Source organism: Leopardus geoffroyi, chromosome A3, assembly GCF_018350155.1.
Source record: "Leopardus geoffroyi isolate Oge1 chromosome A3, O.geoffroyi_Oge1_pat1.0, whole genome shotgun sequence".
NCBI lineage: Eukaryota > Metazoa > Chordata > Mammalia > Carnivora > Felidae > Leopardus > Leopardus geoffroyi.
In genome coordinates this window covers 81,694,579-81,722,541 of record NC_059336.1, presented here as the reverse complement: position 1 = coordinate 81,722,541, position 27,963 = coordinate 81,694,579, and the positions used below count along the sequence as shown (strand labels likewise).

Here is a 27,963-nt window from a genome sequence, read left to right as displayed (position 1 = left end):
CTGGATGTATATAACTCTTACACTGCAGATTGTAGAATTGACCAACTTTTTGCTGGTATTCTTTTTTATTTAAGTATAATTAATATACAGTGTTCTAGGGGCGCCTGGGTGGTTCAGTTGGTTAAGCGTCCGACTTTGGCTTAGGTCATGATTGATGTCACAGTTTGTGAGTTCGAGCCCTGCATCAGGCTCTGTGTTGACAGCTCAGAGCCTGGAGCCTGTTTTGGATTCTGTGTCTCCCTCTTTTTCTGCCCTTTCCCCACTAGTGCTCTCTCTCTCTCTCTCAAAAATAAATGAATATTAAAAAATTAAAATACACTGTTCTATTAGTTTGCAGTGTATAATATAATGATTCAGCAGTTCTATAAATTACTCAGTGCTCATTACAATAAGTGTACTCTTAATCCCCTTCACCTATTTCACCCTTCTTCCCACCTCTCTCCTGTTTGGCAACCACCAGTTGTCTATATGTATGAGTCTGTTTTTTTCTCTTTTTTTCTCTGTTTGTTTTGTTTTTTATATTCCACATATGAATGAAATTGTATGGTATTTGTCTTTCTCTGACTTACTTCATTTAGCATTATACCCTCTAGATTCTTCCATGTTGTTGCAGATGGCAAGATTTCATTCTTTTTTTATGGTTGAGTAATGTTCCGTTGTATATATATACCACATCTTTATCCATTCATCTATGGATGAACACTTGGGTTGCTTTCATATCTTTTGCCAGTAATTTTTTTATAGCTATTTCACTTTTAGGTTCTCTATCAGTTAAACTAAGTCAAATCTTTATTTGATATATATACAATATGGTAACAGTGATTTATCATAGTTGTAGTTTCTCATTTTCACATTTAGACCCCTTAACCTAATACTTCTGTAAAACATCTTTGAAGATGATATATAACGTATAAATATGGTACTTTTTTCTTTGAAAAAAGTTTGTGATTCTGTAAGGGTATGATTTCATTGAAAAATAATGTTAATTACAAGCTGTTCATTTTTAATCGAGAATTTTCAAATAACTGCAAATTGGGAAGAACCCAGATATCTAACAGTAGAGGGAAGGGTAAAGTAAATTATGCCTGGTATATTCATTACCATGGAATATCATGCATCTGAGGATTTTTAATGTTGAAGAAAATGCATAGATTATAACATTAAGTGAAGGGACAGTATAGGCCTGTTTATATAGTATGTTCTCAGCTATGTTAAAAAGATTTATTATCTCTTCATCTTCATACAATAAAGAGACAGTTTGTCTTTTTGGTGGTTATCTTTTGGCAGTATAATTTAAATTCATTATTAATTTCTTTGTTTTTCCTAAATATTTCTACAAAGAGAGGTATTACTTTTATAATCAGAAAAGGTTGTTTTGGCTTTTACTAGTGTTTACCACATTATAGGAATAAACTATTTGAAGTTCATAATTTAATTTACCAGTACACAAAGGCTCCAGTTTCTTCATATTCTAACACTTGTTTTTCTTGTTTTGTTTTTTGTTTTTGTTTTTTGATAGTAGCCATTTGAATGGGTGTGAGGTGGTATCTCATTTTGGTTTTGATTTGTATTTTTCTAATGATTAGTGACGTTGAGCATCCTTTCATATGCTCATTGGCCATTAGTATGTCTTCTTTGGAGAAATACTTTCTTTGCTCATTTTTTAATCAGATTTTTTTGTTGAGTTGTAAGAGTTCTTTATATATTGTGGCTATTTAACCCCTTACTAGATATATGGTAGGCAAGTTATGTTTAGTGTAACCTATTTAAGATACTTAGAATATATGCAATGTACTCTCAGGAGGTTGCTACTTAAATCAATGAAAATACAGAACTCATTCTTAAGCTTTAGGGAACCCATTTCTCTTGAGTAGTTCTTTTTCACAAAGTCACCTTTACTGTGATAAAAGATTGGTGTAATTATGACATGCATGACCTTGACACTCATTTATAAGATTTTAAAAAGTACATATGCAGAATTCACTTTTGGGGACTTTAGATACATGTTATTTTAAATCCTTTAAAAATATATCCTGTTTTCTTATAGGCAACGTTAAATATCATTCACAGCGTTGTTCTCTCAGTTCTTGACAAAAACCGAAGGACCAGGGAATTGGAAGAGATTTCACAACAGAAGAATGCTGCAAAAGACAATTCACTGGACACAGAAGTGGCTTATTTAATCCATGAAGGCTTGTTTATAAGTGATGCATTCAGTGAGAGTGAATTAACACCTATAGCAATCGACACTACCTCTCAAAGGAATGCATCTCCAAATAGTGAGCCCTGCAGCAGTGATTCGGTATCCGAACCAGAATGTACTACTGATTCTTCATCCAGCAAAGAGCAGACATCATCATCTGCTACTCCAGGAGGTGTGGATATGATGTGAGTATGCTGACTGCTGCCAACTTTATAAGATTTTGAGTAAGACTGATTTTTTTTCAATGTATTGAAAAACCATATGAACTTTGGTCTTGGAATTTAATTTAACAAAAATAAATTAATTTTACAAAACACATATCTTTTTGAAAATGTAATGTAAGGAGGTGAGCATTGGAAGTAATTAAAAATTACAGAATTTTAAGGCTGGAAAGGAACCATTTAATTAAATGCCCTTATTTCAGAGCATTTATTTGACTTATTTAAAGTCACTAGTGGCAGAACTTGTCCTGAAAATCAGGTCAGCATTACCTTGTTTATTTTTCTTTCTTTTCCTATAACGCCTTTGTATTTTGTATATAGTGAAGATCTGTTTGATTTAGTTTTTCAAAGGCATGAATTTCCAAGCGGATCATACCATTTTTTCAAACATGACTTTTTAAAACTTACTTTGAAATAATTTCAGATTTACAGAAAAGTTGCCAGAATTGTACGAAAAAGTCATTTGTTGACAGTTTACCACATTGCCTTCTTTCTCCCTTTCTTCCTTTTTCTCTTTCTTGCTCCCTTCTTCTCTCTTTGTCTCTCATGATAATATTTTTTTCTGAATCATTTGGCAAAAGATTGCAGACATGATGTCCCATTATTTCCGTATTCTTAAGTGTATATTTCCTAAAATACAAGAATACTCTCTTAAATAACTACAGTTAACCAATTATAATGAAGAAAACATTGATACATTATTACCTTGCAATCCATACATCCCATTCACAGTTCACCAGTTGTCCCAATAATCTCTTGTGTGGAAAAAACAAAACAAGGCCAATAAAATCTTTCTGACCCAAGAACGTAGTATGGATTTAATTATTGTTAAGAATAATAACTCAGCATGTACTTTTATTTTTACACAAGTCAGCCTATGGCCAAGGAGTTTATGTAGGTTGCAGTTACAGCATAAAGTCAACTGTAATACCTTCCTCCTCACCAAAAAGAAAACCCTGAACTACATATTAATAAAAATATTTTTTCTCTGTTCAGGCTAACATTTCACATTTACTGGTTAGGGTGCAGTCTAAAACTTACAAGGGGTGTACAAATCCTATAGCTCAAACAACATAGAATTTTGTTTCTGTCATGTAACAGTTCAGAGATGAGAGGTCCACAGTGGAGAAGGCAGCTCTGCTGTCCTCATTTTCCAGCTTTCATCTGTAAAGAGGCTGCTTCAGCTTTTATCATCAAATCCGCATCCTTAGCAGCAGGATGGAAAGGACAAAGGGTGGTACCCTCCTTAATTTTTTGTTTTGTTTTAACTTTTTACTTGGAGTATAATGCACATATAGGCCAATATATCAATTGTACGTGTTCACCTCCATGATTGTAAAGTGAGTACACTGGTGTAATCACCACCCAAATTAAGAAATAGAACATTACCAGCTCTCTGGAAACCTTCCTTGCAACTGTGTTTTCACTCTTTCCCAAGGAAGACCACAAAAACTGTTGGTTTTTCTGGTTTTTAAACTATTATAAATGGAACCATAAATGGAATCATGTTCTTTTGTCTCAAATTTCTTTCCCTCAAAATTATATTTGTGCTATTCTTCTAAGTTGTTGCATGTAACAGTAATTTTATTTGTGTACAGTATTCCACTTTCTGACTACACCGTTATGTATTCTACTGTAAATGAAATTTGTGTTATTTCCATTTTGATTGTTGTCAACATTCTTCTAGATGTCTTTTGTATATGTGTTATAAGCATAATATATACCTGAGAATAATTGAGGTATATGAATGGTCAGTTTAGCTAACAAGAGTTTCCCATAGTGATTGTATTCTTTTATAGTCCCATCAGCAATGTGAAAGAGTTCCTGTTTTTCTACATCTTCATTCAGTCTTGGGTGTTGTCAGTCTTTTACATGTTAGCCATTCTGGTGGGTATGTTGCAGGTATATTAGTTTTACTTTTTATTTCCCTGATCATTGGTAAGAGATCACTTTTCATATATTCATTGACTATTTGGATGTTCTCTTTTGTGACGTGCCTATTCAAGTTCTTTGCCCACTTCTCTGCTGGGCTGTGTTCATTTCTTACTGATTTATGGGAGTTCTTTATGTAGTCTCAGCACAAGCCTTTCTAAGGTAACTGCAGTGCAGATATGGGCACAAAAGAAGAAATAATTTCCCAGGCAGGAAATGGGAAAAGAAAAATAATGGAAAGAATTAGACAGTTTTGTGGTTTTTTTAAACATTTATTTTAAATTGTGGTGAAAAACACATAACAAAATATACCATCTTAACCATTTCTAAATGCACAATCCAGTAGTAGTAAGTATATTTATATTGTTGTGCACCCAATCTCCAAGACCTTTTTCATCTTGCAAAACTAAAACTCTATACCCATTTAGCAACAACTCCCTATTTCTTCCTCTACCTGTCCCCTAGAAGCCACCCTTCTACTTTTGGTCTTCGTGAGTTCAACTACTTTAGGTACTTCATATAAGTGGAATTATACAGTATTTGTCCTTTTGTTATTGGCTCAATTCACTTAGTATACTGTCTTCAAAGTTCATCCATGTTGTAGTATGTGTGAGAATTTCCTTCCTTTTTAAGGCCAAATAATATTCCATTGTATGTATACATCACATGTTTTTATCCATTCATCTGTTGGTGTACTTTTGGATTACTTCCATCTTTTGGCTATTGTGAATAGTGCTACTGTGAACGTGGGTATGCAAATCTCTTTGAGATCCTGCTTTTAGTTCTTTTCTGTATGTACCCAAAAGCAGAAATGCTACATCATCTTTATAAAGTTTTGTTTTTTTTTTTTTTTCCTGTGAATGTGAAAGAGATCCAATTAAACTTAAAAAATTAAAATTCTTTTTAGGGGCACCTGGGTGGCTCAGTCAGTTAAGCATCTGACTTTTGAATTTGGCTCAGGTCATGATCTCATGGTTGGTGAGTTTGAGCCCTGTGTTGGGCTGTGCTTTGACAGCTTGGAGCCTGCTTGGGATTCTGTCTCTTTTTCTCTCTCTGTCCTTCCCTGCCTGCTGTCTCTCTCTCTCTCTCTAAATAAATAGACTTAAAAAAAAAAATTCTTTGTAAAAAGCAACATTACAAATAACTAAATTAAATGATTTTCTTAAAATACCAAACTTAGGGGCGCCTGGGTGGCACAGTCGGTTAAGCGTCTGACTTCAGCCAGGTCATGATCTCGCGGTCCGGGAGTTCGAGCCCCGCGTCAGGCTCTGGGCTGATGGCTCAGAGCCTGGAGCCTGTTTCCGATTCTGTGTCTCCCTCTCTCTCTGTCCCTCCCCCGTTCATGCTCTGTCTCTCTCTGTCCCAAAAATAAATAAACGTTGAAAAAAAAAATACCAAACTTACCATCTTTTTGGATGGTCACCCTACTTAAAGATATGAGAGTTGTTTTTATCTGCTATTTTTTGTTTTTTAAAAAAAATGTTTTTTAATGTTTATTTACTTTTGAGAGAGAAAGAGACAGAGCATGAGTGGGGAAGGGGCAGAGAGAGGGAGACACAGAATCCCAAGCAGGCTTCAGGCTCTGACCTGTCAGCACAGAGCCTGACGCGGAGCTCGAACCCACGAACGATGAGATCGTGACCTGAGCCGAAGTCAGACGCTCAACTGACTGAGCCACCCAGGCACCCCTGTTTTTTTTAATCTTTGTGAATTGCTAGCATATTGCCAAGAGTTTCATGTTCTTACTCTTTCTATTACATGGGGGCAAATTTTATTTTATTTATTTTATTTATTTATTATTTATTTTTTTTTTTGATTTTTTTTTTCAACGTTTATTTATTTTTGGGACAGAGAGAGACAGAACATGAATGGGGGAGGGTCAGAGAGAGAGGGAGACACAGAATCAGAAACAGGCTCCAGGCTCTGAGCCATCAGCCCAGAGCCTGACGCGGGGCTCGAACTCACGGACCGCGAGATCGTGACCTGGCTGAAGTCGGACGCTTAACCGACTGCGCCACCCAGGCGCCCCATGGGGGGGGGGGGGCAAATTTTAAACATCCTTCACAAAATACAATTTTATTTCAGTAGTAAATTTGAACTGTATGTAAAAAAAAAATTTTTAATGTTTATTTATTTTTGAGAGAGAGTGTGTGAACAGGGAGGAGCAGAGAGAGAAGGAGACACAGAATCTGAGGAAGGATTCAGGCTCTGAGCTGTCAGCACAGAGCCCCACATGGGGCTGAAACCCACAAACTGCGAGATCATGACCTGAACCCAAGTTGGACACTCAACCGACTGAGCCACCCAGGCGCCTTGTAAATTTGACCTTTAAAATTTAAGCAAACAGTTTTGTGGGAGTTGGTATTGAAATAGCATTGGACTATTTATATAGAAGTAAATGTTGGAGTGGAGGAAGCTTAGCAGATTAGAAATGGAATTAGACTGATTCTAGGTTCTAGTCCTTTAACCTGTGACCTTGGGTAGGTCATTTAAACTTTCAAAGATTCAGTGTCCTCATCCTTAAAGTAGATATTTATCTACCTGTCTTGGGAGTGTGAGAACCAAATGAGTTGCTTTTTCTGAGAGTAAGAATATTAATCCTTTATTTTATTATTTAATTTTAATTTTAATTTTATTTTTTATTTATTGTGAGAGAGTGAGCATGAGTTGGGGAGGAGCAGAGGGAGACATGGAGAGAGAACCCTAAGTAGGTTCTGCTGCTGTCAGTGTGGAGCCTAAGGCATGCTTCAGTCTCACGAACCATGAGATCATGACCGGAGTTGAAATCAAGAGTCAAATGTTAACTGACTTAGTCAGCCAGGCGTTCTTCCCTCTATTACTTTAAAGCATCGGTAAATAAATTTAATGATATTATAATTTGAAGGATAGCAGGCAATAACTTCCCTTAATACCTTAACCCAGTTAGGGTAGTGGTTTGCCTCAAATTAACATACATCAGATTCTCTTTGTAAGACCTTTGAAAATTATTTTAATTCTATTGAAAGGGAGAGAAATGATGCAAAGGCACTTAAACTTGGTTCATAATAGCACTGCATTGAATTGTTGGTATGGAATCAGTGGTCTTTATACATGCCTCAAGAAAAACAAATGTTTAAAAACAGGAAGTCTTCTCAAAACTGGAAAAAAATACATTTCATCTTATACATATTTCTGTTTCTCAGTTCTTTGAGGACAGCAACCTGTTGTGTCCTCTCTAGTACAGTGCTCAGGAAATATTAGTTCAGTTGAACTGAATATTAACTATCATTCATAATTATAAGTAAAAAAAAAAGTGCCTATTTGTCATGAAATAATCTTCCTTCTTCTTCCTTCCAGTGTGTCATTTTAAGCACCCTGTGTACAGCCTGCCAAAGCTACCACCTTGTACCTAACTAGAATTTTTTATTTTTGCTGTAGTTTTTGCAGAATTTCCACTTGGAGTCTGAAATAAGTATGGAACATGCTACAGCAGAGAGAGAAAATTATTTCTATATAAGATTAGGGTAAAATATTTGTATTATCCAAGCTTATTTAAGTAATGATTCACCACACACAAAAAAAGCATTTGATACGTTACAGAATTCTTCCTCAAATGCAAATTTTATAGCTTTTTGTTTTTTATTGATATGCTACCTGTGGAGACAGTGTACTCACAATTTCCCCTGACTTGATCTCTTTTTTATCATTTTCAGGGTCAATGAAGACATGAAATTAACTGATTTAGAGCTAGAAAAACTGGCAAATAATATCCAGGAGTTATTGTATAGTGCCTCAGATATATGCCATGATCGAGCCGTCAAGTTTCTCATGTCAAGAGCAAAGGTTAATTGTTTGATAAAGCTTTACATATTTTATATATAGTATAATTATTTTGAAGATCTAGAATCATATCCTTGCTTGTGTCCCTATGTTCCCCGTAATGCATATTATGTATTTATGTGTGTGTGTGTGTGTGTGTGTGTATAAACACACACACATATATATGTATGTATATATATATATATATATATATATACATACATATATATGTATATATATATATATTTTTTTTTTGAGAGAGAGAGAGAAAGTGAGCACAAGCATGAGCAGGGGAGGGACGGAGGGAGAGGGAGAGAGAATCTTAAGCAGGTTCCATACCCAGTGCAGAGCCTGACAGTGGGACTCGATCTCATGACTGTGAGATCATGATCTGAGCCAAAAATCAAGAGTCGGATGGTTAACTGAGCCACCTAGGTGCCCCATCATATTATATTTTAAATACTTAATAAAGTTAATGGTACTGGTATGGCGTATTAGGGAGATGTTGAAATGTAAAATAATCCAAATGAAAGACATAGGAAAATTTATTATTCTTTGAAAAAAATTATTAAAAGACTTAATTTTGAAATATGATACCTTAATTAATTTGACGTTAATATGCTATTTTATATGTATGTATATATATGTATATATACACCCACACACATATATGTGTGTATAACTGGCCAATACATATATGTGTGTATAACTGGCCAATATGTTAATAAAATTAGTTGAATTCCAATACTGTGAAAATTTTATAGTATGACCTGAATTTATTTGAGCTACTGTATTATAAAGGAATCAGAGTAAAATTTGGACATTTTAAGCTTTTAATGTTCAATTTCTGGGACTGAGGTATTGAGAAATTTCATTAAAAATTATGTTAAGATAATATTCATGAATTAATATATATTATTAAAATAATTAATAGTAACATATCAAACTAAGTTTGTTTTATAGCTTGTTCATATTTGATGTTATTCCTAATTCTCATGATTTTTGTGTTATCTTTAAAATTTAGGATGGTTTTCTTGAGAAGCTAAATTCCACGGAATTCATAACACTTTCTAGATTAATGGAAACATTCATTTTAGATACTGAACACATCTGTGGAAGAAAAAGCATGTCATTACTTGGAGCACTTCAGAGCCAAGCTAATAAATTTGTAAACAGGTTTCATGAAGAGAGAAAAACTAAGCTGAGGTATCATTACCATGTTCATTCTGCTTTTCAGTTTTTTCCCTTTCCTTTACAAAACATGATTATATTTAATTGATTGGTTAACCAAAACCCCTAAAAAACCTATTTTCCACTAAAGGCAGACTGTGGAATTAAAATCCCATTTCTCAGCTTTCCAAAGTGGAATTAGAATGTTTATTTACTTGTCACAAAGATCCTCAATAGATTGGCTTTTCTTTTCCCACTCAGTGGTGAAGTTAATTATGTTTCATTACTCTTCTTGGATAGGCTAAGAGATATAAAAAGAAATATTTTCTGAAAGTACTCATGAATGATTTCAGTTTATTAAGGTATACATTTATTTTAAAAATCTTAGTACTAACAACAGCTAGTGGCCATTACTGTTTAAAAGTCAATGCCTTGTTTACATGAGATCTACTTGAATTTAAGATACATATAGTGTCTTTATTATTACTAAAAGATATGAGAACAAAAGTCTTACATACACACTCAACACTTTTCTTTTTAACCAAAGAAGATCGTGTTGAAATATCAGCACAGAGCCTGACACAGGGCTCAGTCTCACAAAACATGAGATCATGACCTGAGGTAAAATCAAGAGTCGGATGCTCATTCGACTGAGTCAACCAAGTGCCTTGTTGAAATATTGTTAAAGTTTATCTTCCTTTTTTCTCCCCCTTTGAATAGCCTCCTCTTAGACAATGAGCGCTGGAAGCAAGCTGATGTTCCTGCAGAATTTCAGGATCTTGTTGATTCTATATCAGATGGAAAGATTGCTTTACCTGAAAAAAAGTCAGGGGGTATGTGTATTCTTTCACATGCTTTCTTCCAGTTTTACACTGTTTATTCATTTTATAGGAATGCTTAACATTTCTTTAATTGACACTGCCTCAATTGACTGGAAAAGTTATGTATGATAATTTGTAATAATAATTTCAGATATTTATTGATTGCTAACCATATGCCAGACCCTGGGCCAGGTGCTTTTACATGTATTATTCTAGTATATCCCCATAACAACCTTTGATGAAGATGCTATTGTTACCTTGTTTAACAGCAAGGAGGCATAAGGCTTCCAGGGGTTAAAGAATTCTGTACAAATGATGAGCTGAGATTTGAAACCTGCCTTATAATAATTTCATAGCTATGTTCTTAACCACTGTACTGTATTGTTTAAAGACACGTATTCATTCACTGAATACTAATAAGCTTCTACTCTGTGTTAGATACTGAGACCGAGATAATAGTTATAATTCTACTTTCAAAGGGCTAAGTCTAGGGGCACCTAGGTGGCTCAGTCTGTTAAGCATCTGATTCTTGATCTCAGCTCAGGTCTTAATCCTGTTGTTGTGAGTTAAAGCCCCACATTAGGCTCTGTGCTGGGCCTGAAGCCTACTTAAAAAATAAAAATAAAAGGTCTGAGTCTAATAAAAAAAAATGTGGATTAGCAATCACAATTAATGCAGTAGTGATATGATAGAGAAAACCAAAATGTAAAAAACTGTAGAAAAAGAAAACTATGCAGGAGACTCAGAAGGAAAGGCCAGAGAAGTAGGAAGAAATCCAGAAAAACATAGAGGTAAAAAAATTAGAGTTTCAAGAAGAGAATTTTCATTGGTATCAAATGCCTGTTGGGTTTCATCTAAAAGAAATACAATAGCTGGAAGATACTTTTGTATGCCAGTTAAAGTAGAGCTGTCCTGTGATAATAACGTAGGTAAACTTAAGTACAACTTATCCTATAATACCATATTTAAAATTCTGAGACTATCAAATATTTTTTTTCTAATTTAAAAAATATTTTTAAGTAGATTCCATACGCAACATGGGGCTTGAATTTACTACCCTGAGATGAAGATTACATGCTCTACTGACTGAGCCATCCAGGCTCCCCAGTTCTTGAATATTTTTAATGTTTGTTTATTTTTGAGAGAGGGAGAGACAGCACGAGCAGGGGAGGGGCAGAGAGAGAGGGAGACACAGAATCCAAAGCAGGCTCCAGGCTCTGAGCTGTCAGCACAGAGCCTGATAAGGGACGGCTCGAACCCACAGACTGCGAGATCATGACCTGAGCTGAAGTCAGATGCTTAACTGACTGAGCCACTCAGGCACCCCCCAATTGTTGAATATTTTAAATGGAGGAGGCGGATGCATTTTCAAATTTTATGCATTTCATGAAATTTTAATATTTTTACATAGAAATATTTTTAAATTGTGTATTTCACATTTGCACCAAATGTGATTGCACTACAAGAGAAAGACTGAGTAAAATACAGATAGTGACCACTAGTTTGACATGGAGGAGGTCATTTGCAATTTTAGTAATTCAGTAGAGTGACAGAATCAGACGGTAGTTCAGTGCTAAGTAATTTGGAAGGTGAAGACCTGTAAACAAATGTAGCCTCCTTTTTTCGACAGGTTTGTTTGTGAAGGGCAAGTGCATGATGAAGTAGCACTAGAAACCTAGGAGAATAATTAGATTATTATTTTAATCCACTCAGGGAGTTGAGAGAAGAGTTTTAAGGTAGGAGAAGCTGAATTATATTTTTGTGCTTAACAGAAAGAGAAAGAATGTTAAAGAGTGGAAGAGTGGCGCAGTGATTGTAAGGCAGGGCCTCTGGAATTAAATCCAGAGTTGAGGAGAAGGCTATCTCTTCTCACACTGTGACAGGAGAGGAGGGGTTAAGGACAGGTGTAAAATAGAGTAGTTCATATAGAGCAGAGAGAAGAATTGAATGAATTAACTAGATTTCTCTTGCCTAGTGACCATTTTTTAGTAGGTAACAGTGTTGGGTGGCGGTCATAATCTTAATTGATTTTAAGATATTAGCAAAGCAAAAGTATTCAGGTAGCAAAGATTGAAAGAAAAACACCAATTATTCTAAATCACGATTTAAAATTGTAAGATTTATCTCTAATTTATTCTTTCAAGCTATATTTGATGACTTACCACTTTGTGAGTTGCTGTGCTAGATGACAATGACGGTTTTTGTCCTGAACAGCTCAAAGTTTTACAATCCATTCTCATGCGAGCATAACAATTTTTGAACTAAAATGATAGATATAGAGTGATTGAATTAACCATGTGTCTTTTTTTTACCCCCAAAGTGAACTGTTTATTTTCACTTTCTCTTTGGAGGATACTAACGATAAGAGGTTTCTTTTATAACTCTATTTCTGTCCCAGACTTTTATTTTTTCCTCTGAGAAAGTACATGCTATTAGAAGTCCATCACCATTTTACTTGTTCTTACCAAGTTAAGGATCCTTGGTTATTATTCATTCATTGACCACCATTCATTAATGAGTTACTAGCTACTTGTCTAGGCATTGGGGAAATGAAAGTTAATGGATAGCAATTAATATTAATTGAATGCTTACCTAAGGCTAGACAGTTTGTTCTCAGCACATTGCGTTCTTATTTATAGGCCCATGAACTAGATACTGTTAGTATTCCCAGTTAACAAATATGGAAAGTGAGGCGCAAAGAAATTAGGCAACTTGCCTAAGGTTACAGAGCTAGGAAGTGGTAGAGCTGAGTTCCAGATACAGGCAGACTGACTTTAGGGCCCTTTCTTTTCCCTACTATGCTCTGCCGTTTTCTCTGTAATGTAGAGAATTGGTTAAGACACAGTCCCTATCTTCAAAAACTTAATCTGGTATACAGATTAGAAATTTGAAACTGTGTCACACTGAATTTCTTTCCTTGAAGGAAATGAGGAAGTAGATATTTAATGTCAAGTCAAAGGGACTTGAGGCTTGGGGAAGCATAATAATGGGCCCATGATAATCTAAACAATTTGGCTGATTAAGAACAATAATCCAGTCTACTCTACTTTTCACTTCAACATGCTTAATTTTGTTTTATAACGGTAAGAAATACCACATGCTGAAAATAATTTCTGGACTGAAGTCTTGAAATTTATTCTCTCTATTGAGTATAGGAATTAGTTTATAATCTAAGAATTATAATATAGACAACCAGTTGAAATTCTAGTTCTGCCTTTCCAAACTAATATATTATTTTTTTTTACTCACTGATCATCTACCAGAGGGCAGACCTAGGATCGGCAGTTTGTAGTCATGATCTCTGTTGTTAACAAAAACACTGAAAGATAGATTCTGTTATCCATGTTTAATGGATACAGACATTGACACTGAAAGAAGTTAACTAATTGGCACAAGTTCTTGCATCCCGTGATTGGCAGTACTGGAACTCAAATACATATTTCTCTGATTCCAAACCCAATATACTTTATTCCGTGCCAAATTGCTTCCTAAGAAGTAGACATTTGTTTTTGAATATAAGATAGTTTCCAGCCCTACCAACCCTAAATTGGAACTATCTTCTTCATTTTTTTCCTAGTTTAAATTTTTACTTTAATAATTTGTTTAGTCTTGTTCCTATGTCTCTCTTTGTTATTTGCTTTACTCTCTAGTTACGGAAGAAAGAAAACCAGCTGAAGTTCTCATTGTAGAGGGACAACAATATGCTGTCGTTGGGTGAGTGACACATTTTTCTTTATTAGTTGAGTCAGTTATTTAAAACATAGGTCTTCTAGTTCCCCCTTGATGTGAATTGGAAATTTTAGATTAATAATTTTATTAATTTTTTAACATGTTTTTTTTCATTTACTTATTTTGAGACAATGAATGTGTGCAAGTCGGGGAGGGACAGAGAGAGGGAGAGACAGAGAATCCCAAGCAGGCTCTGCGCTCTCAGCACAGAGCCTGACGTGAGGCTTAAATCTAGAAACTGTGAGATCATGATCTGAGCCAAAATCAAGAGTTAGATGCTCAACCACCTGAGCCACCCACGTGCCCCATAGATTAACAATTTTAAATTTTAAAAATAATTTAAAGGATATTTTATGGATTCCTCTCCATTTTCTATAATTTTGTGGTATTCTATATCTATTAGGGACTACACTGCTGGCTTTACAAGAAATGGGTTGATAAATTTTTTCGTATAATAAGAAATGTGGAGGTATACAACCCAAGGGTGGAATACTGGCTTTATGGTGTTATTAATATTTCAGGCTCTTTCTGTCTTCTTTTTCTGAAGCTTTGTTAGTGTTATAGCATATAATTGAAGTTGTGCAGGCTTTGGAGTCACATTGTTTAGGTTTGAATCCCAGAAGCTCTCTTACTCTTTGTGACATTGGGCAGGTTACTCTGTGTGCCTCAGTTCTCTTATTTGTAAATCAAAACGTGAAAATAGTACTAAGAACTATTACCGAATTAAACATATAACTCATATAAGGCATTTGGCATAGTTCTAGCACCTAATAAGTTGATAGTTGTTATCACTTATTTCTGTTATCATTTGTCATTAGGTCTTTTTTACCAATGACAGTATTTCAAATTCCAGTTAACTAAGGAAAATATAAATTCCAGTTTTGTTTGTCTAGTACTACATGCCATTTTTTAAATGGGTAGTTAAAATAATATCTTAATATTCTTTAACAGCACTTCATAATTTAAGTATTTTCATAGCAACAATCTTGTTTAAAATCTACAACCACATTGTGAAATAAACACTTCAGGGATTATTGTTCCCTTTCTACAGTTAAGAGAATTGATCCTCAGAAGTTTAAGTGGTTGATATAAAATGACCCAAATGGAGTCAGGATTAGAGTCAAGGTCTAGCTCCCAAGATCAAGACCAAGATTCTTTTTCCCTTTTGTTTCTTGTCATTGTATAAATCTTTTCTGAAATACACACCCCCTCCAGGAGGAATGATTGATCTTTTCCTTGAGACTCCATGTGCCTCTAAAATAGCACTTTTCTCAGTATATTAAAATTATTTATGTATATATCTCCCTGGTTAGTTTTGAGTTCCTTAAAGATGGTGATGTCTTACCATTTGTATTTTACTTTGTACCCAATAAATAATCAAAAAGTATGTATTGAATTGATGCATTTTCTCAGTCTGTATTTTCCAGAAATCTGACACTATACCCTTCATGAATGAAAGCTTCCCTTTTTTTTCCTCCTCTAGAGTTCTTTTCTGCTTCTAGTAGGGCAAAGATTTTTTCAACCTTATAATCTTATCCCTTCAATCTAATTATGATTTCTCTCCTTAATTACCCATTATCTTGTTATTCTTGCTTGATGGCAGTGGTCACCTCTGGCTTTCTGGCTCTTTAGGCAAAGAGACCGCTCCCCCAAATTTAACTCCCTGGCTAAAGGGAAAATATTTTATCTTCTGAGAGAAGACTACAAAAGATAAATAGTGAACCCCTGCCCAGTAAAGCAGATACTAGAAATATGCATGGAAAATAATATGGAGAATAATTAAGCTGTTATAAAGGCTAGACTCCTTCTTGAATCACTACTTCCTGGTATGCTTCAGACTTTCATAAAACATTATTTTATATGGATCACTCATTTCTAAGCCTCTCATTGAACTTAGATGTCCTATAATGAATGGCTCTATTTACCTTAACCTCAATCTTATTTAAGCTCCTAGTAGTGTCTCTCTTTAATCTATGACATGCCCAGCTAATGAGCTGGTAACTTTCTCATCTTTGGAAAACCTTTTGTGATTTACCGATAAACTTCTTAGGAGATACCATTGTTCTTAGAAGCCACAGTTTCTCTTTCATCTCACTAAGAAAGTCATGATTAGGTGCCTGTCATTAATTCAGCACTTAGGATTGAGTACCTACTATTATTATGATTATTCAGAAATCCTGGGTAGGACTTTTGTCAGTGTTTCTGAATTGGCCAAGGAATGGGATATCTGCCTTATTGAAGAGACTTAATAGGAATGTGACATAAGAGAGTAATGTGCCAAAGCACAAAACTTAAGGAAGTACTCATTCTCAGTGTCATGCAAGTGCTGGCCCTGCAATTGTGTGACCCTGAAAATGAGTTCCTCCTTAATTTTGCACCCTAGAAATCTCTCTTGCCTCACCTCAATCCCTCTCTGCTGCGCTTATATGTAAAACACATAATTTCAGTTACCAAGATCAGTATTGATTTTTATATGCTGAATCATTTTAACTCTCTTGTTTTGACTGCGTGTTGGGTCATCTTTCTTTTCTTATAGAACTGTATTGCTGTTGATAAGAATTATCCTTGAATATTGCCAGTGTGTGGATAATATCCCATCTGTTACTACTGACATGCTTACTCGTCTGTCAGATTTATTGAAGGTGTGTATGATTTCACTGTGATGGAAAAATAGTTGGAAGAAGTAATTCATTAGAGTATGACTAATCTTCAAATTCTGAGACATTTCAAGGTTAAGTTTTCTTTAAGACATTAATTTTGTACATTTGATTGTGGTTGAATCACAACATGTTACTGGAAGAAGGCCACCTACTTCCTTCTCACTTCGCATTTAGTGATTCCTCATTATACCCATAGAGTTGTTAATGACATTGGAGACAGGAGATGATTTGTTCGTTAGGTGCTGAACATGACTGAGGCCACTTAGGTCAAAAAACCTGGACTGGTTTCAAATGTGCATGGAAGGAATTCACTGAACTTTACAAAATTCATCTCACTAAGGTTAGAGATTTTTCTTAAATCATTCTTTCAGAACCATTGATGTAAAATGAAAATGTGGTGATAATCTTATTCAGCCATTTCATTTTAACAGATTTTTTTAACTGCTAGCATAAAGAAAAGGCTTCTTTTCAAATGTCTAATCAGTTAATTCTTCCCCCAAATTGAGTTGTCATATTTTAGTCCAGAAAGATTTTGTTACCCTTTCCAAAATAGGACCCTCCGATAAGAATGCAGAAACTGAGCTAGTTTTTTTTTTAATTGAAGTATAATTAACATATAGTGTTATGTTAGTTTCAGTGAAACTGAGCTAGTTTTATGAATGCAGACTAAAGAATTTCTGAGCAATTTATTTTTAGAATTTTACTTTTTTCCTACCGGACAATAAATATTATCATTTAGGAACACCCCTCGCCTCTTTTTTGTCATTACATAAATAGATCCTAGTTGCTCCTACTAGAAAATTCATTTGGTCCTTGAGTGAGAGGAAAGAGGAATGTAGTTTTAGAACTGTAAATAAACACATTGCCAGCATATACTGAACAGTTTTTAATAAATTGTCGGGCTTTTTCTTTCTCCTTCCTTTGTTAGTACTTCAATTCAAGAAGTTGCCAGTTAGTTCTTGGAGCTGGTGCACTGCAAGTTGTTGGATTAAAAACAATAACTACAAAAAATTTGGGTATGGATTCTTGTTTTTAATTCACATGTTGAGATTTTACGATGATGTTGCTATACGCATTGTGTTTTTAGTACACCTGATGTTTTTATGACTCTAATTTGAAGACTCTAAAGTTATTTCACTGTTCGATATATTACCATGATTGAAAAATTGGCTTCTGGGGAAATGTTATGAGGAATTTCCACTCTAACGAGTATAAGTTATTTGGAAGTTGCACCACTATAGAAAATGTTAAGACATAATGTGTATGAGGTGCTTTGAGGTGAAAGATATCTGAATGTCACAAGAGAATCCCTTATCCCATTAGCTTCCTCATGTCAGTAATAGTAACAACTTGAGGTCATTGGGAAAAGCAGCATGTTTACTACATTATTCAGTACCAAATTATTTAAGTGAAATAATGTTGCTTTCTGCCACTGTGTTCTTCATTTATGAAATAAACTGGGGTCTGTATGAAATTGACATTTTAAAATTTATTTTGGTATATAATTAAAGTAAACTAATTCTCTTTTTTGTTTCTCCATGATGTATCCACTGCCTGGATCTTCAGCTCTATCTTCACGTTGTTTGCAGTTAATTGTGCACTACATTCCTGTGATCCGGGCTCATTTTGAAGCTCGACTACAGCCTAAGCAGTATAGCATGCTTAGGCATTTTGATCATATCACTAAGGTACTTTTCCTTGTATTTTCTACTGAAGTTTCATAAATTTAATTCCTTAATTGGTAAATATTTTTTAGAGATGTTCCAGGGACTTTAATATTCTGTCTCATTACAGGATTACCATGACCACATCGCTGAAATATCAGCTAAGCTTGTAGCGATAATGGATAGCTTATTTGACAAGCTGTTATCCAAGGTAATGATTTATGGAAACTATTAGGCAATGTTTAAAGGCATTGTGCCTTTTCACAGTTGTCTAGCCAATCAAATTCCTCAGGGTTTAGAAAAACTCAATAAATTGTTCAGATTGCCCAATAGTGGATAGTCATCTCCTAGGGGGTTGGGAGGGGACAGGAGGGAGATTATTTTAAGAATGATAGAAACTCTCTACAGAAGTGATTTTATGTTAGCTACATTGACAAATATGTAGCTTCTTCAAACTAGATTTTAGTCTGAAAGCCTTCAGAGATAGAATTGGGAGAACAAAGTTCAAAATAGAGAAAAAAGTAAATACGTTATTTGTGGGAAGGTATATTCTTTATTTTCCAGACTGAAATGGCAAAGTCTGAGGTGCTGTATTATTTCCCTCATAGATAATCAATTTCAATATCCGTTTCTTGTTTGCTTCCCATTCCTAATAGATCATTAAAAGAAGTATTGGTTTCCAATGAATCCTGTATTACACTGGAGAGTATTTCCAGAAAAATGTTACTTAATCAGCCCTAGTCACTTTTGCTCTATCCTTCACTCTTTTCTTTTCCTAAGTTCCTTAACACCTGTCTTAGCGACAAAGCAGAAATTTCATAACTTGAAATTTTGAAGGTTTATTTAGTTTATATGTTTTGCCCAAGAGTATGTTTAGGGTAATCATCAAACGAGGCACTTTGGTATGCTTTTCTGCTATTTGCATTCTTCAGGATTCTGAGATGGTAGGAGCAGCAGGCACATGAAAATCATAAAAGTGCAAGATAAAATGGCATCCATTCACAGATACAGACGTACTCGCACCTTTGAAGGTGACAGTGGGGAAAGAGTGCTTGGAAAATAAGATTGCATTTGTTTAATAGTTCTCAAATGCTTTGGTTGTAAGACACCTCTTTACACTCTTAAAAATAATCAACGACCTCTAACAGCTTTTATTTATGCAAATTGTACCAATCAGTAAGTACCATATTAGACGTTAAAACTAAGAAAAATTTAAAACACAAGAATACACAAACACGCATTCCATTGGCCATCAGAATGATGACATTGTTACAACTCCTCTAAAAATCCCTACTCTGCAGTCATGAGAGAATGAGAGTGAAAAAGTTAGTAACATTTTAGTATTATGAAAATGGATTTTAGTCCACAGTTTCCTAGAAAGAGTATCTGACTCCCAGGTGTCCCCAGACTGCACTTTGAGAATGTCTGAGGTGGCTGATAGATAACCTAGATGTTTTATGCTTTTAAGAAGCTTAAAGAATTTATAGTCATGTGCAAACATACCTGTATTATGTTCTACCTGTTAAATTAGTTTCTAGTTTTGTATGGAGAAGAAATATTGTTTAGGAATTCTCTGATTTTCTTTATGGTTGCCAAGTAGTAACTAAATTCAAAAGCAGTTCTGTTTCACCAGTTTTGCTTTTTGATACTTGGCATTCTTCTGTCTACCAAAAGTCAATAAATAACAATGTGACTACTGTCAAGAAGTTTACCATCTGTTACCAGAGAGGAGGTGGGCAGGGGATGGGTTAATAGGTGATGGGTATTAAGGAGGGCACTTGTGATGAGCCCTGGGTGTTGTATGTAAGTGACGAATCACTAAATGCTACACCTGAAACTAATGTTACGCAGTATGTTAACTAAATGGAATTTAAATAAAAACCTGGAGGAAAAATAATTTTTAACAAAAAGTTTACCATCTAACAAGGCAGAGGACTGCAAACACCTAACAATGTTAAATAGTGGAATTAGGAATAAGCTGTGGAATATAATGAAGCAAACCCAAAAAAGTGCCAGTACTCTTAAAACCTTGACTTTATTCTATCATTTTGGTCAGAGTTTTGTTTGTTTTTTTGTTTTGTTTGTTTGTTTTTACCAAGAACTGGGACTGTGGCTAGACGTTTTCCTGTGGCAATTAGTTTTATTCATTTTTTAATTTTTAATTTTTTTGATAAAAAATAAAGAATTATTTAATGAGCTTTGCAAATATTTATCACCTATATTTAATAGTCATATCTTGCTTTTTTTGCTAAAATAAATGTGAGGCATTACAACACTTCATCCCTACATAGTATGTATTTCTAAAACCAAAGGACCCTTTGTTAAATATTCATGCTACCATATCATACCTAACAAAATTAGCAATAATTCCTTAATATCATCTAATATTTATTCTTATCTAAAATTTATCAGTTGTCTCAAAATGTCTTTTTTCAATAACTTGTTTGAACAGAGGCTTCTCTACATAGTCTACACAGTACATTTAGTTACTATGTTTCCTACGTCTTTTATAAAGTTTAAATATCCTGCTCCCCATTATTTTTAATGTTAAGAATGTGCCTAGACTTTTGCAACTTAGTATTTTCACTACTATCTTTCCTACTAACTACTTCTCCCATTACCTTGACCTGTTACATTCTCTCTGTACTAACATGTCTCTGTGTCCTTCCCTGCTGTATTTGCTTCATGTGTTGCCCAGGAGTTTAGCTCTGTTTTTAATTCATACTGAAATACCAGACAATGTTTGAGTTGGGTTAGCCTCTTAATTCTAGCTTTTTATTTTCTTATCTGAAAATTTTATTTGGAGAAAGAAGGATAACACAGTAATATAGGCTCTTTCTAAGAAGCTAATAAGTAGTGGTACCATTGCTTGGGTAGAATGAATCATTAATATGTAATTGTACTACTGACTAAACTAATGTCCCAGCCTTCACTTATTCATTCATTCAGGAAGTTAAATTGTGTTAAGTAACCAGGATACATAAGGGTTAGGAAGTCTTCAGCATTGTCCCTCAAATAGTAAAATATCCAATAGGAAAAGTATATTGATGATTTTAACAGGAAATAGAATATGTAAAGTGCCACAAGTAAGGAATCAACTTTGTGCTATTGAAGCTTTTAATGCTTTGGAAGAGATGGTTGCCAGCTGAGGAGGGAGATCTGGGAAAGCTTTAGGGATGTGGCATGCATGTAAGTTTTGCTCGTAAAGATAGGCATGGTTAGGGCAAATGAAGTTGAGGTAAAGAGATACTCTGAGGTAACAGCATGTAGGTAAGAATCATAAGGAGGAAGTTTAGTGTCAGGGTTTTGGAGTCAGGTAGACCTAAGTTCAAATTCAATGTTTGTCACATATTTGCCATTGAAGCACCTTGGAAAAATTATTAATTTCCTTAACTTCAGTTTCTATCTTTAAATTGGGAAAATAATAGAGCCTCATAAGGTTATAGTGAGGATTAAAGAGATAATATACACGGGGTGCTTTTCTTTTATCATGTGTCTGACTATAGCAAGTTTCCAGTAAATGTTGAATGCTAATGCTTTTGCTGCTGTTGTTAATAACAACAAAGTTAAGTTATTCTATTTAGCCGATGAATCAGGGTGAGTGAACTGATTGTTAGGTGAACTGAGATATGTTAGGAAGATAGTGAAGAGTTTTGACTACCAGTGGAAAGCTAAACAGTTTAAGTCAGGTTTACAGGGATATAACACGTTCAATAAAATTCACCCTTTTTCTTAAAAAAAAAAAAAAAAAAAGAATTTTTTTTCTTTTTTTTTTTTTTTTATTTGAGAGACACCGAGAGTGTGGGAGAGGCACAGAGAGAGAGAGAGAGAGAGAGAGAGAGAGAGAGAGAATCTTAAGCAGGCTCCATGCTCAGCACAGAGCCCAATACAGGGCTCCCTCCCACTACCCTGGGGTCATGACCTGAGCTGAAATCAAGAATAAGACGCTCAACCAACTAAGCCACCCAAGCACCCCTAAAATTCACCCTAAGTATATGATGACTTTAATAATAGAACTACTACAATCAAGATATTGACCAGTTCCATCACTGTTAAACATTGTCTCCAGCAGTCAGTTCTCTTCCCACATCCCAAAACCTTGACACCACTGTTCTGATGTTCATCTATATAGTTTTGCTTTTTCCAAAATGTCCTATAAATGGAATTATACAGAATGTAGCTGTTGTCCCAGGCTCCTTTCATTTAACATGATGCTTTTGAAATTTATAGCATATGTTAGTGGTTTGTTCCTTTTTATTATAGAGTAGTATCAATTGTACGGATGCATCACTTTGTTTATTCATCCATTTATCAGTGAATAGACCTTTGAGTTGTCTCCAGTCTTTGCCTGTTACAATAATGCTGCTATAAACATTCATGTGCACATCTTTATGTGGGCATGTATTCTATTTCTTTTGTGTAAATACAAAACTTTTGTACATAAATGCAAAACTTTATAATATCTTTACAAAAAACTGCCAAATTGTTTTCTGAAGTGATTGCACCATTTTGTCTTCCTCCTTTGATATATCAGAGTTTGGGGTGCTCTTCATCTTCACCCGCACTTTATATTGTCTGTATGGGTTTTTTTGTTTTTGTTTTGTTTAACTTTTTTAATGTTTATTTTTTGGAGAGTTTTTAAGAATTTTCTCCCAGTCTATCGCTTATCTTTTCATTTTCTTGACAGTGTCATACAAAAGCAGTTTTAAATTCTGATGAATTCCAGTTTATCATTTCTTTCTTTTATTGTTCATGCTTGTATCCTGTCCTAAGAAGTTTTTGTATAACCCAAGTTACACAGATAATTTCCAGTGTTTTCTTATATCTGTGATCCATTTCTAGTTGATTTTTGTATGTAGTGCAAAGTATGAGTCAGTGTTCATTTTTCTGGATAGTTCCAGCACCTTTTGTTGAAGGCTATCCTTTCTCCATTGGCATCTTTGTTGAAAATCAATTCGCTATTTTTGTGTGGGTCTTTTTTTGAACTGTCTAATCTGTTCCTTTGATCTGTAAGTCCATCTTACACCAATACCACACTGTCTTAACTACTGTAGCATAGCATTACTAGAAGTCTTGGAATCAGGTAATGTAAGTCCTGGGATGTGAAGCCTTCTCAGTGGCCCCACCCCTCCTCCAGTGGTAACCAATTTGGTTTATGATCCTAGGCTTAAAGGTATTTTCTGTTTCTGTTCCTCACACAGTGGCCCTGGGGATGAAAGAGTTTGGTGCCCTTTCTCAGTGACTTAAGGCTTTTGCTTGGTATAAGAGGAGGGTGCAGGGAATTCGTCGGCATTGGTTCCTTTTCTCTAGTGGCAGCCATTTGCCTCCTGCTTGTCTGTGCTGCTGAGAGTGACTCTGTGGTCTTCTGCTCTGATCTCAGTGTTGCTTCCGAGTACCTTCCGGAGACCCATAGAGAAGAGCCTCTGAATGAGTTCACACTCTCCTTGTAGCTAGAGTTCTCATTTATTGTAAACATGTACTAGTTCATATTTGGCCTTTGGGATTTTGTTAAAATGTTAGTTGTTTTCTTTCTTTTTTGCTTCTGTGGTAGTCACCTCTTCTTCCTATGCTCTGCCATAATGAGACATTTCGTGTGTCCCATCTCCTCAGAAGGGCTTGTGACTCTTTGGAATTCGTTCCCGTGGTTCTGGGGACCTTTGTTCTCTGATGGGTTGAAGAAAAGTTATGATTTTGTAAATTATTATGGTTTTTCTTGTGGTTGGGGTAGTAGAACATTGTCTTACAGCTTTCTAAATTTTAAACAGAAGTAGAACCCCAAGATTTTTAAACTAACAAATCACCTGATTAGAATTGCACTTCAGAAGGACTTATCAGATAGTATGTAGAATGGATTTGAGGTGATATGAAATGTCTTCTGTTTGGAATAGTTTCACTTAATTGTTATCATTTGAAGACTCAGCAGCCCAGGTGTGCTGCTCAGGAAGCCACCTCCACTATTGCCTAAATGTCCTTCATCCGTGTTCCTGTAGCATGCAATGTCCACTTTCTGGAACACCAACCAGCTTTTAGGCAGCTCCCCAAAGCTCCCTGTCTCTGATTCATCTTTGTACACTCCAACTATTGTAGTATCTGACACATTCATTCCAGCATACGTATTCTCATATGTAGGTCCATATACTCCTATACATACATATGTACATATATACATATACATACACATCTAAGAAAATACTTATCCAGAAGTTACTGTGTACCAAGCAGCTTTATTTAATGTTTGTTGACCTTATAATTGGACTCATTAAAATGCTAGTATATTTTTTCAGATAAGAAGTATTGAAGACCTCACCTAGGGCAGTGTTTCTCAACTGAGACAGTTTTGTTCCCAGAGGATATTCAGAAGTGTTGGGATATTTTTGGTTGTCAGAGTTTGGGGAGTGGGCTGATACTGGTACTGAACATCCTATAATACACAGGACAGCCCTCGCAACAATGAATGATGTAGCCAAAATGTCAGTAGTGTAGAGGTTGAGAAACTCTGACCTAGATTATTAATGTGCAAAATACTCTGAAAGGACATTTGATGGCACTTAGTCACCAATTCAATATAAAGAACCAAGGAGAAGGAGGAATAAAAACTGAGTTGGAGATTTCCAGGCTGTGTGAGCAGGAGGATTGTAATAACAGCAATAGTAATTGAAACAGGAAAGAGGCAGTTTTGGGAAAGCTTATAGTAAACTCAGTTATGGTATGGAACATTTAGGAAATGTGTGACTTAATAAAGTGGTTCTGGATTAGAGATAAATTAGAAGCTGTTAGATTGAATGAGATTGATAGGAGAGAAAGAAGGGAAAATGAGGGGGGTTAACACGGAAGAAGCTTTGCACTTAGGAGATAGAAGACATCTTTTTCCCCCAGGAGGGGAGGAAGGAACCAGGAAAGCATTGTGTCACACAAGGACTGTGTTTCAAGCGTGAAGGTATGTGAATACTGCAGAGTAGTGAGGAAGCAGAAGTAGAAAAGTTACTAAATTTTGAAGTTCAGATGTCTTTAGTGATTTTGGCAGAAAGAAATTTCAGAAGATTGTTAATAGTGGAAGAAGGTGGTTTGGGTGGTGGCAAGAATCAAATTTTAAGGGTTGAGAATAAAGAATATGGTATCAAGTTTCAGTGACTGAAGAAATATGATGGTGAAGGTTAGATGGAAAGAATAGTATCTTTAGGGGGGCGCCTGGTTGCTCAGTTGGTTAAGCGTCCGACTTCGGTTCAGGTCATGATCTCGCGGTCCATGAGTTCGAGCCCTGCTTCGACCTCGTGTTTCGTGGGTTCGAGGCTCGCATTGGGATCTGTGCTGACAGCTCAGAGCCTGGAGCCTGTTTTAGATTCTGTGTCTGTCTCTCTCTCTCTCTCCTTCCCTCCCTCCCTCCCTCCCCTGTTCATGCTCTGTCTCTGTCTCAAAAATAAATAAACATTTAAAAAAAATTAAAAAAAAAAAAAGAACGGTATCTTTAGGGAAAGCAAGGTTCATCTTTAGGTGTGAAGGAAGGTTTTGGGGGTGTACTAGGTTCCCAGAGCTGCCAAAAAAAATTACCACAGACCAAGTGGCTTAAAACCACAGAAATGTATTCTTTCATAATTCTAAAAGCTAGAAGTCCTGTATCAAAGTGTTGTCTGCCATGCTTCCTCTGAAGGTTCTAGCAAAGAGTCTTTCCCTGCCTCTTTCTAGTTTCTGGTGCCTGCTGTCATTCTGTTGGCATTCTTTGGCTTATAGATGCGCCATTTCAGTCTCTACCTCTGTCTTCATGTGGCCATTTTCCTTCTGTGTGTCTTTCTAAATTTCCTTAATTTTTTTTATTAAAATTTTTTTAATGTTTATTTATTTTGAGAGAGAGAGACAGACCGTGAACAAGTGAGGGGCAGAGAGAGAGGGAGACAGGGGCAGAGAGAGAGACAATCTGAAGCAGGCTCCAGGCTCTGAGCAGTCAGCACAGAGCCCTCCGTGGGGCTTGAACTTACAAACCGTGAGATCATGACCTGAGCCGAAGTAGGACTCTTAACCAATTGAGTCGCCCAAGTGCCTCTCCTTTCTTTTATAAGGACATCAGTCAGTGGATTTAGTGCCCACTCTAATCCAGTATGACCTTATAAAGTTCAGAGTAAACATGAATTTGGGCAGATACTATTCACTACAGGGTGGTAGTTAAAATAAGGGGATGTTACCATAACAAGGTAACTACTTCATAACTACTAGGATGCCTAAATAAAAGGACAGTAACAAGTGTTGGTGAGGATATGGAGATATTGGAACCCTCTGCTGGGTAGGGTTTTAAAAAAAATTTGGCATTTTCTAAGAAGATTAAATATAAAGTTACCATATGACCCAGTAATTCCACTTCTAGGTATACACCTAAAAGAATTGAAAACATTTGTCCACACAAAAACCAGTACATGAATGTTCATAGCATCATTACTGATAGCCAAAAAGTAGAAAGAAACCAAGTGTCCATCAATAGATGATTGGATAAACTGTGGTATATTCATTCAATAGAATGTCATGCAGCCATTTAAAAGATGAAGTATTGATGCATGTCAACAACATGGTTGAATCTTGAAAGCATTATGCTAAGTGAAAAAAGCTAGTCACAAAAAACCATGTTTTATAGGAGTACATTTATAGAGATTAGTGCTTGTCAGGAGCAACCTCAGGGAGGGAGGAATGGGAGTGACTGTGAAAGGTTATGGGTTTCTTTTGGAGTGAGGAGAATGTTCGGAAGTTAGTGGTAATGGTTTTATAACTATGAGTTTACTAAAAACCAGTTAATTGTACACTTGAAAAGGGTGAATTTTATTGTGTGTGAATTATATCACTATTATTAATAAAAAAAATAGATAAGGGGATTTTTATATTTCCAGGCTGAAGAAAGGTAAACCATTAGGTTGGTCACAACTTTGCTGATCTTGATCCAGTCACGTGGTGACTTCTGCATGGTTCTTTTAAGAGTAATATATTGGAACTTATCATTTTAATAACTATGTAAGATTAGTACATTAGATTATTTAGCCCAGATTTGTCTTATAAATAAAAATAGTATATAATTTAAGCTGTGAATTATAAGATATGGGCCAAAGATGGCTGTGTGAATGATACCAGTATATTGTTCCAAATGTAAGAATAGTTAAAATGAATTTACCTAAGTTTAAATTTTCAGTATAGGTCATTGCTGAAAAAGTCTTCCTTTACCATCTTTAAAGTAAATATGATTACTTTATTGGCTTACCTATAAAAGAAAAAGAAAATGTTGATACCAGAGTCCTATTGGTTTCGGATATGATCATGTTGACACATTCTTAAAATCATCTTAAAAAATAATCTCTTAATTTGGAAGGCCTACTTTATTATTTTTATTTATTTATTAAATTTTTTTTAACGTTTATTTATTTTTGAGACAGAGAGAGAGCATGAACGGGGGAGGGGCAGAGAGAGAGGGAGACACAGAATCCGAAGCAGGCCATCAGCCCAGAGCCCAATGCGGGGCTCGAACTCATGGACCGCGAGATCATGACCTGAGCTGAAGTCGGACGCTTAACCGACTGAGCCACCCAGGCGCCCCTGGAAGGCCTACTTTAAAGATTCATGTCATTGTATATTGAGCCAGATTGGTAGCTAACATTTTTTGAGCACTTACTTTGTATTAAGCACTGTTTTGTGTTCTTATGAGTCATCCTTTTAAGTCCTCACAGAAAGCCCTTTGAGATAGAAATGAAGTAACTTGCCCAGCATTAGCTAACCATCTAAAGAGCTAGGATT

At 35.4% G+C, this 27,963-nt stretch overlaps 1 protein-coding gene across 6 annotated transcripts in view; it reads left to right on the top strand.

The window, feature by feature from the left end:
- VPS54 (VPS54 subunit of GARP complex) overlaps positions 1–27,963 on the top strand; it is a 139,225-nt gene that overhangs the window by 53,717 nt on the left and 57,545 nt on the right. For 5 of the 6 annotated variants that reach the window (XM_045446229.1, XM_045446226.1, XM_045446228.1 and 2 more), the window contains exons 12-20: positions 2,048–2,388; positions 8,049–8,178; positions 9,179–9,360; positions 10,045–10,157; positions 13,796–13,859; positions 16,411–16,516; positions 17,463–17,550; positions 18,101–18,222; positions 18,329–18,409. In XM_045446229.1, coding sequence (XP_045302185.1) covers positions 2,048–2,388; positions 8,049–8,178; positions 9,179–9,360; positions 10,045–10,157; positions 13,796–13,859; positions 16,411–16,516; positions 17,463–17,550; positions 18,101–18,222; positions 18,329–18,409 — 1,227 coding nt within the window. Of the gene's footprint in view, positions 1–2,047; positions 2,389–8,048; positions 8,179–9,178; positions 9,361–10,044; positions 10,158–13,795; positions 13,860–16,410; positions 16,517–16,773; positions 16,875–17,462; positions 17,551–18,100; positions 18,223–18,328; positions 18,410–27,963 lie in introns of those variants that run through there. The other variant, XR_006703495.1, reaches the window with a different exon arrangement.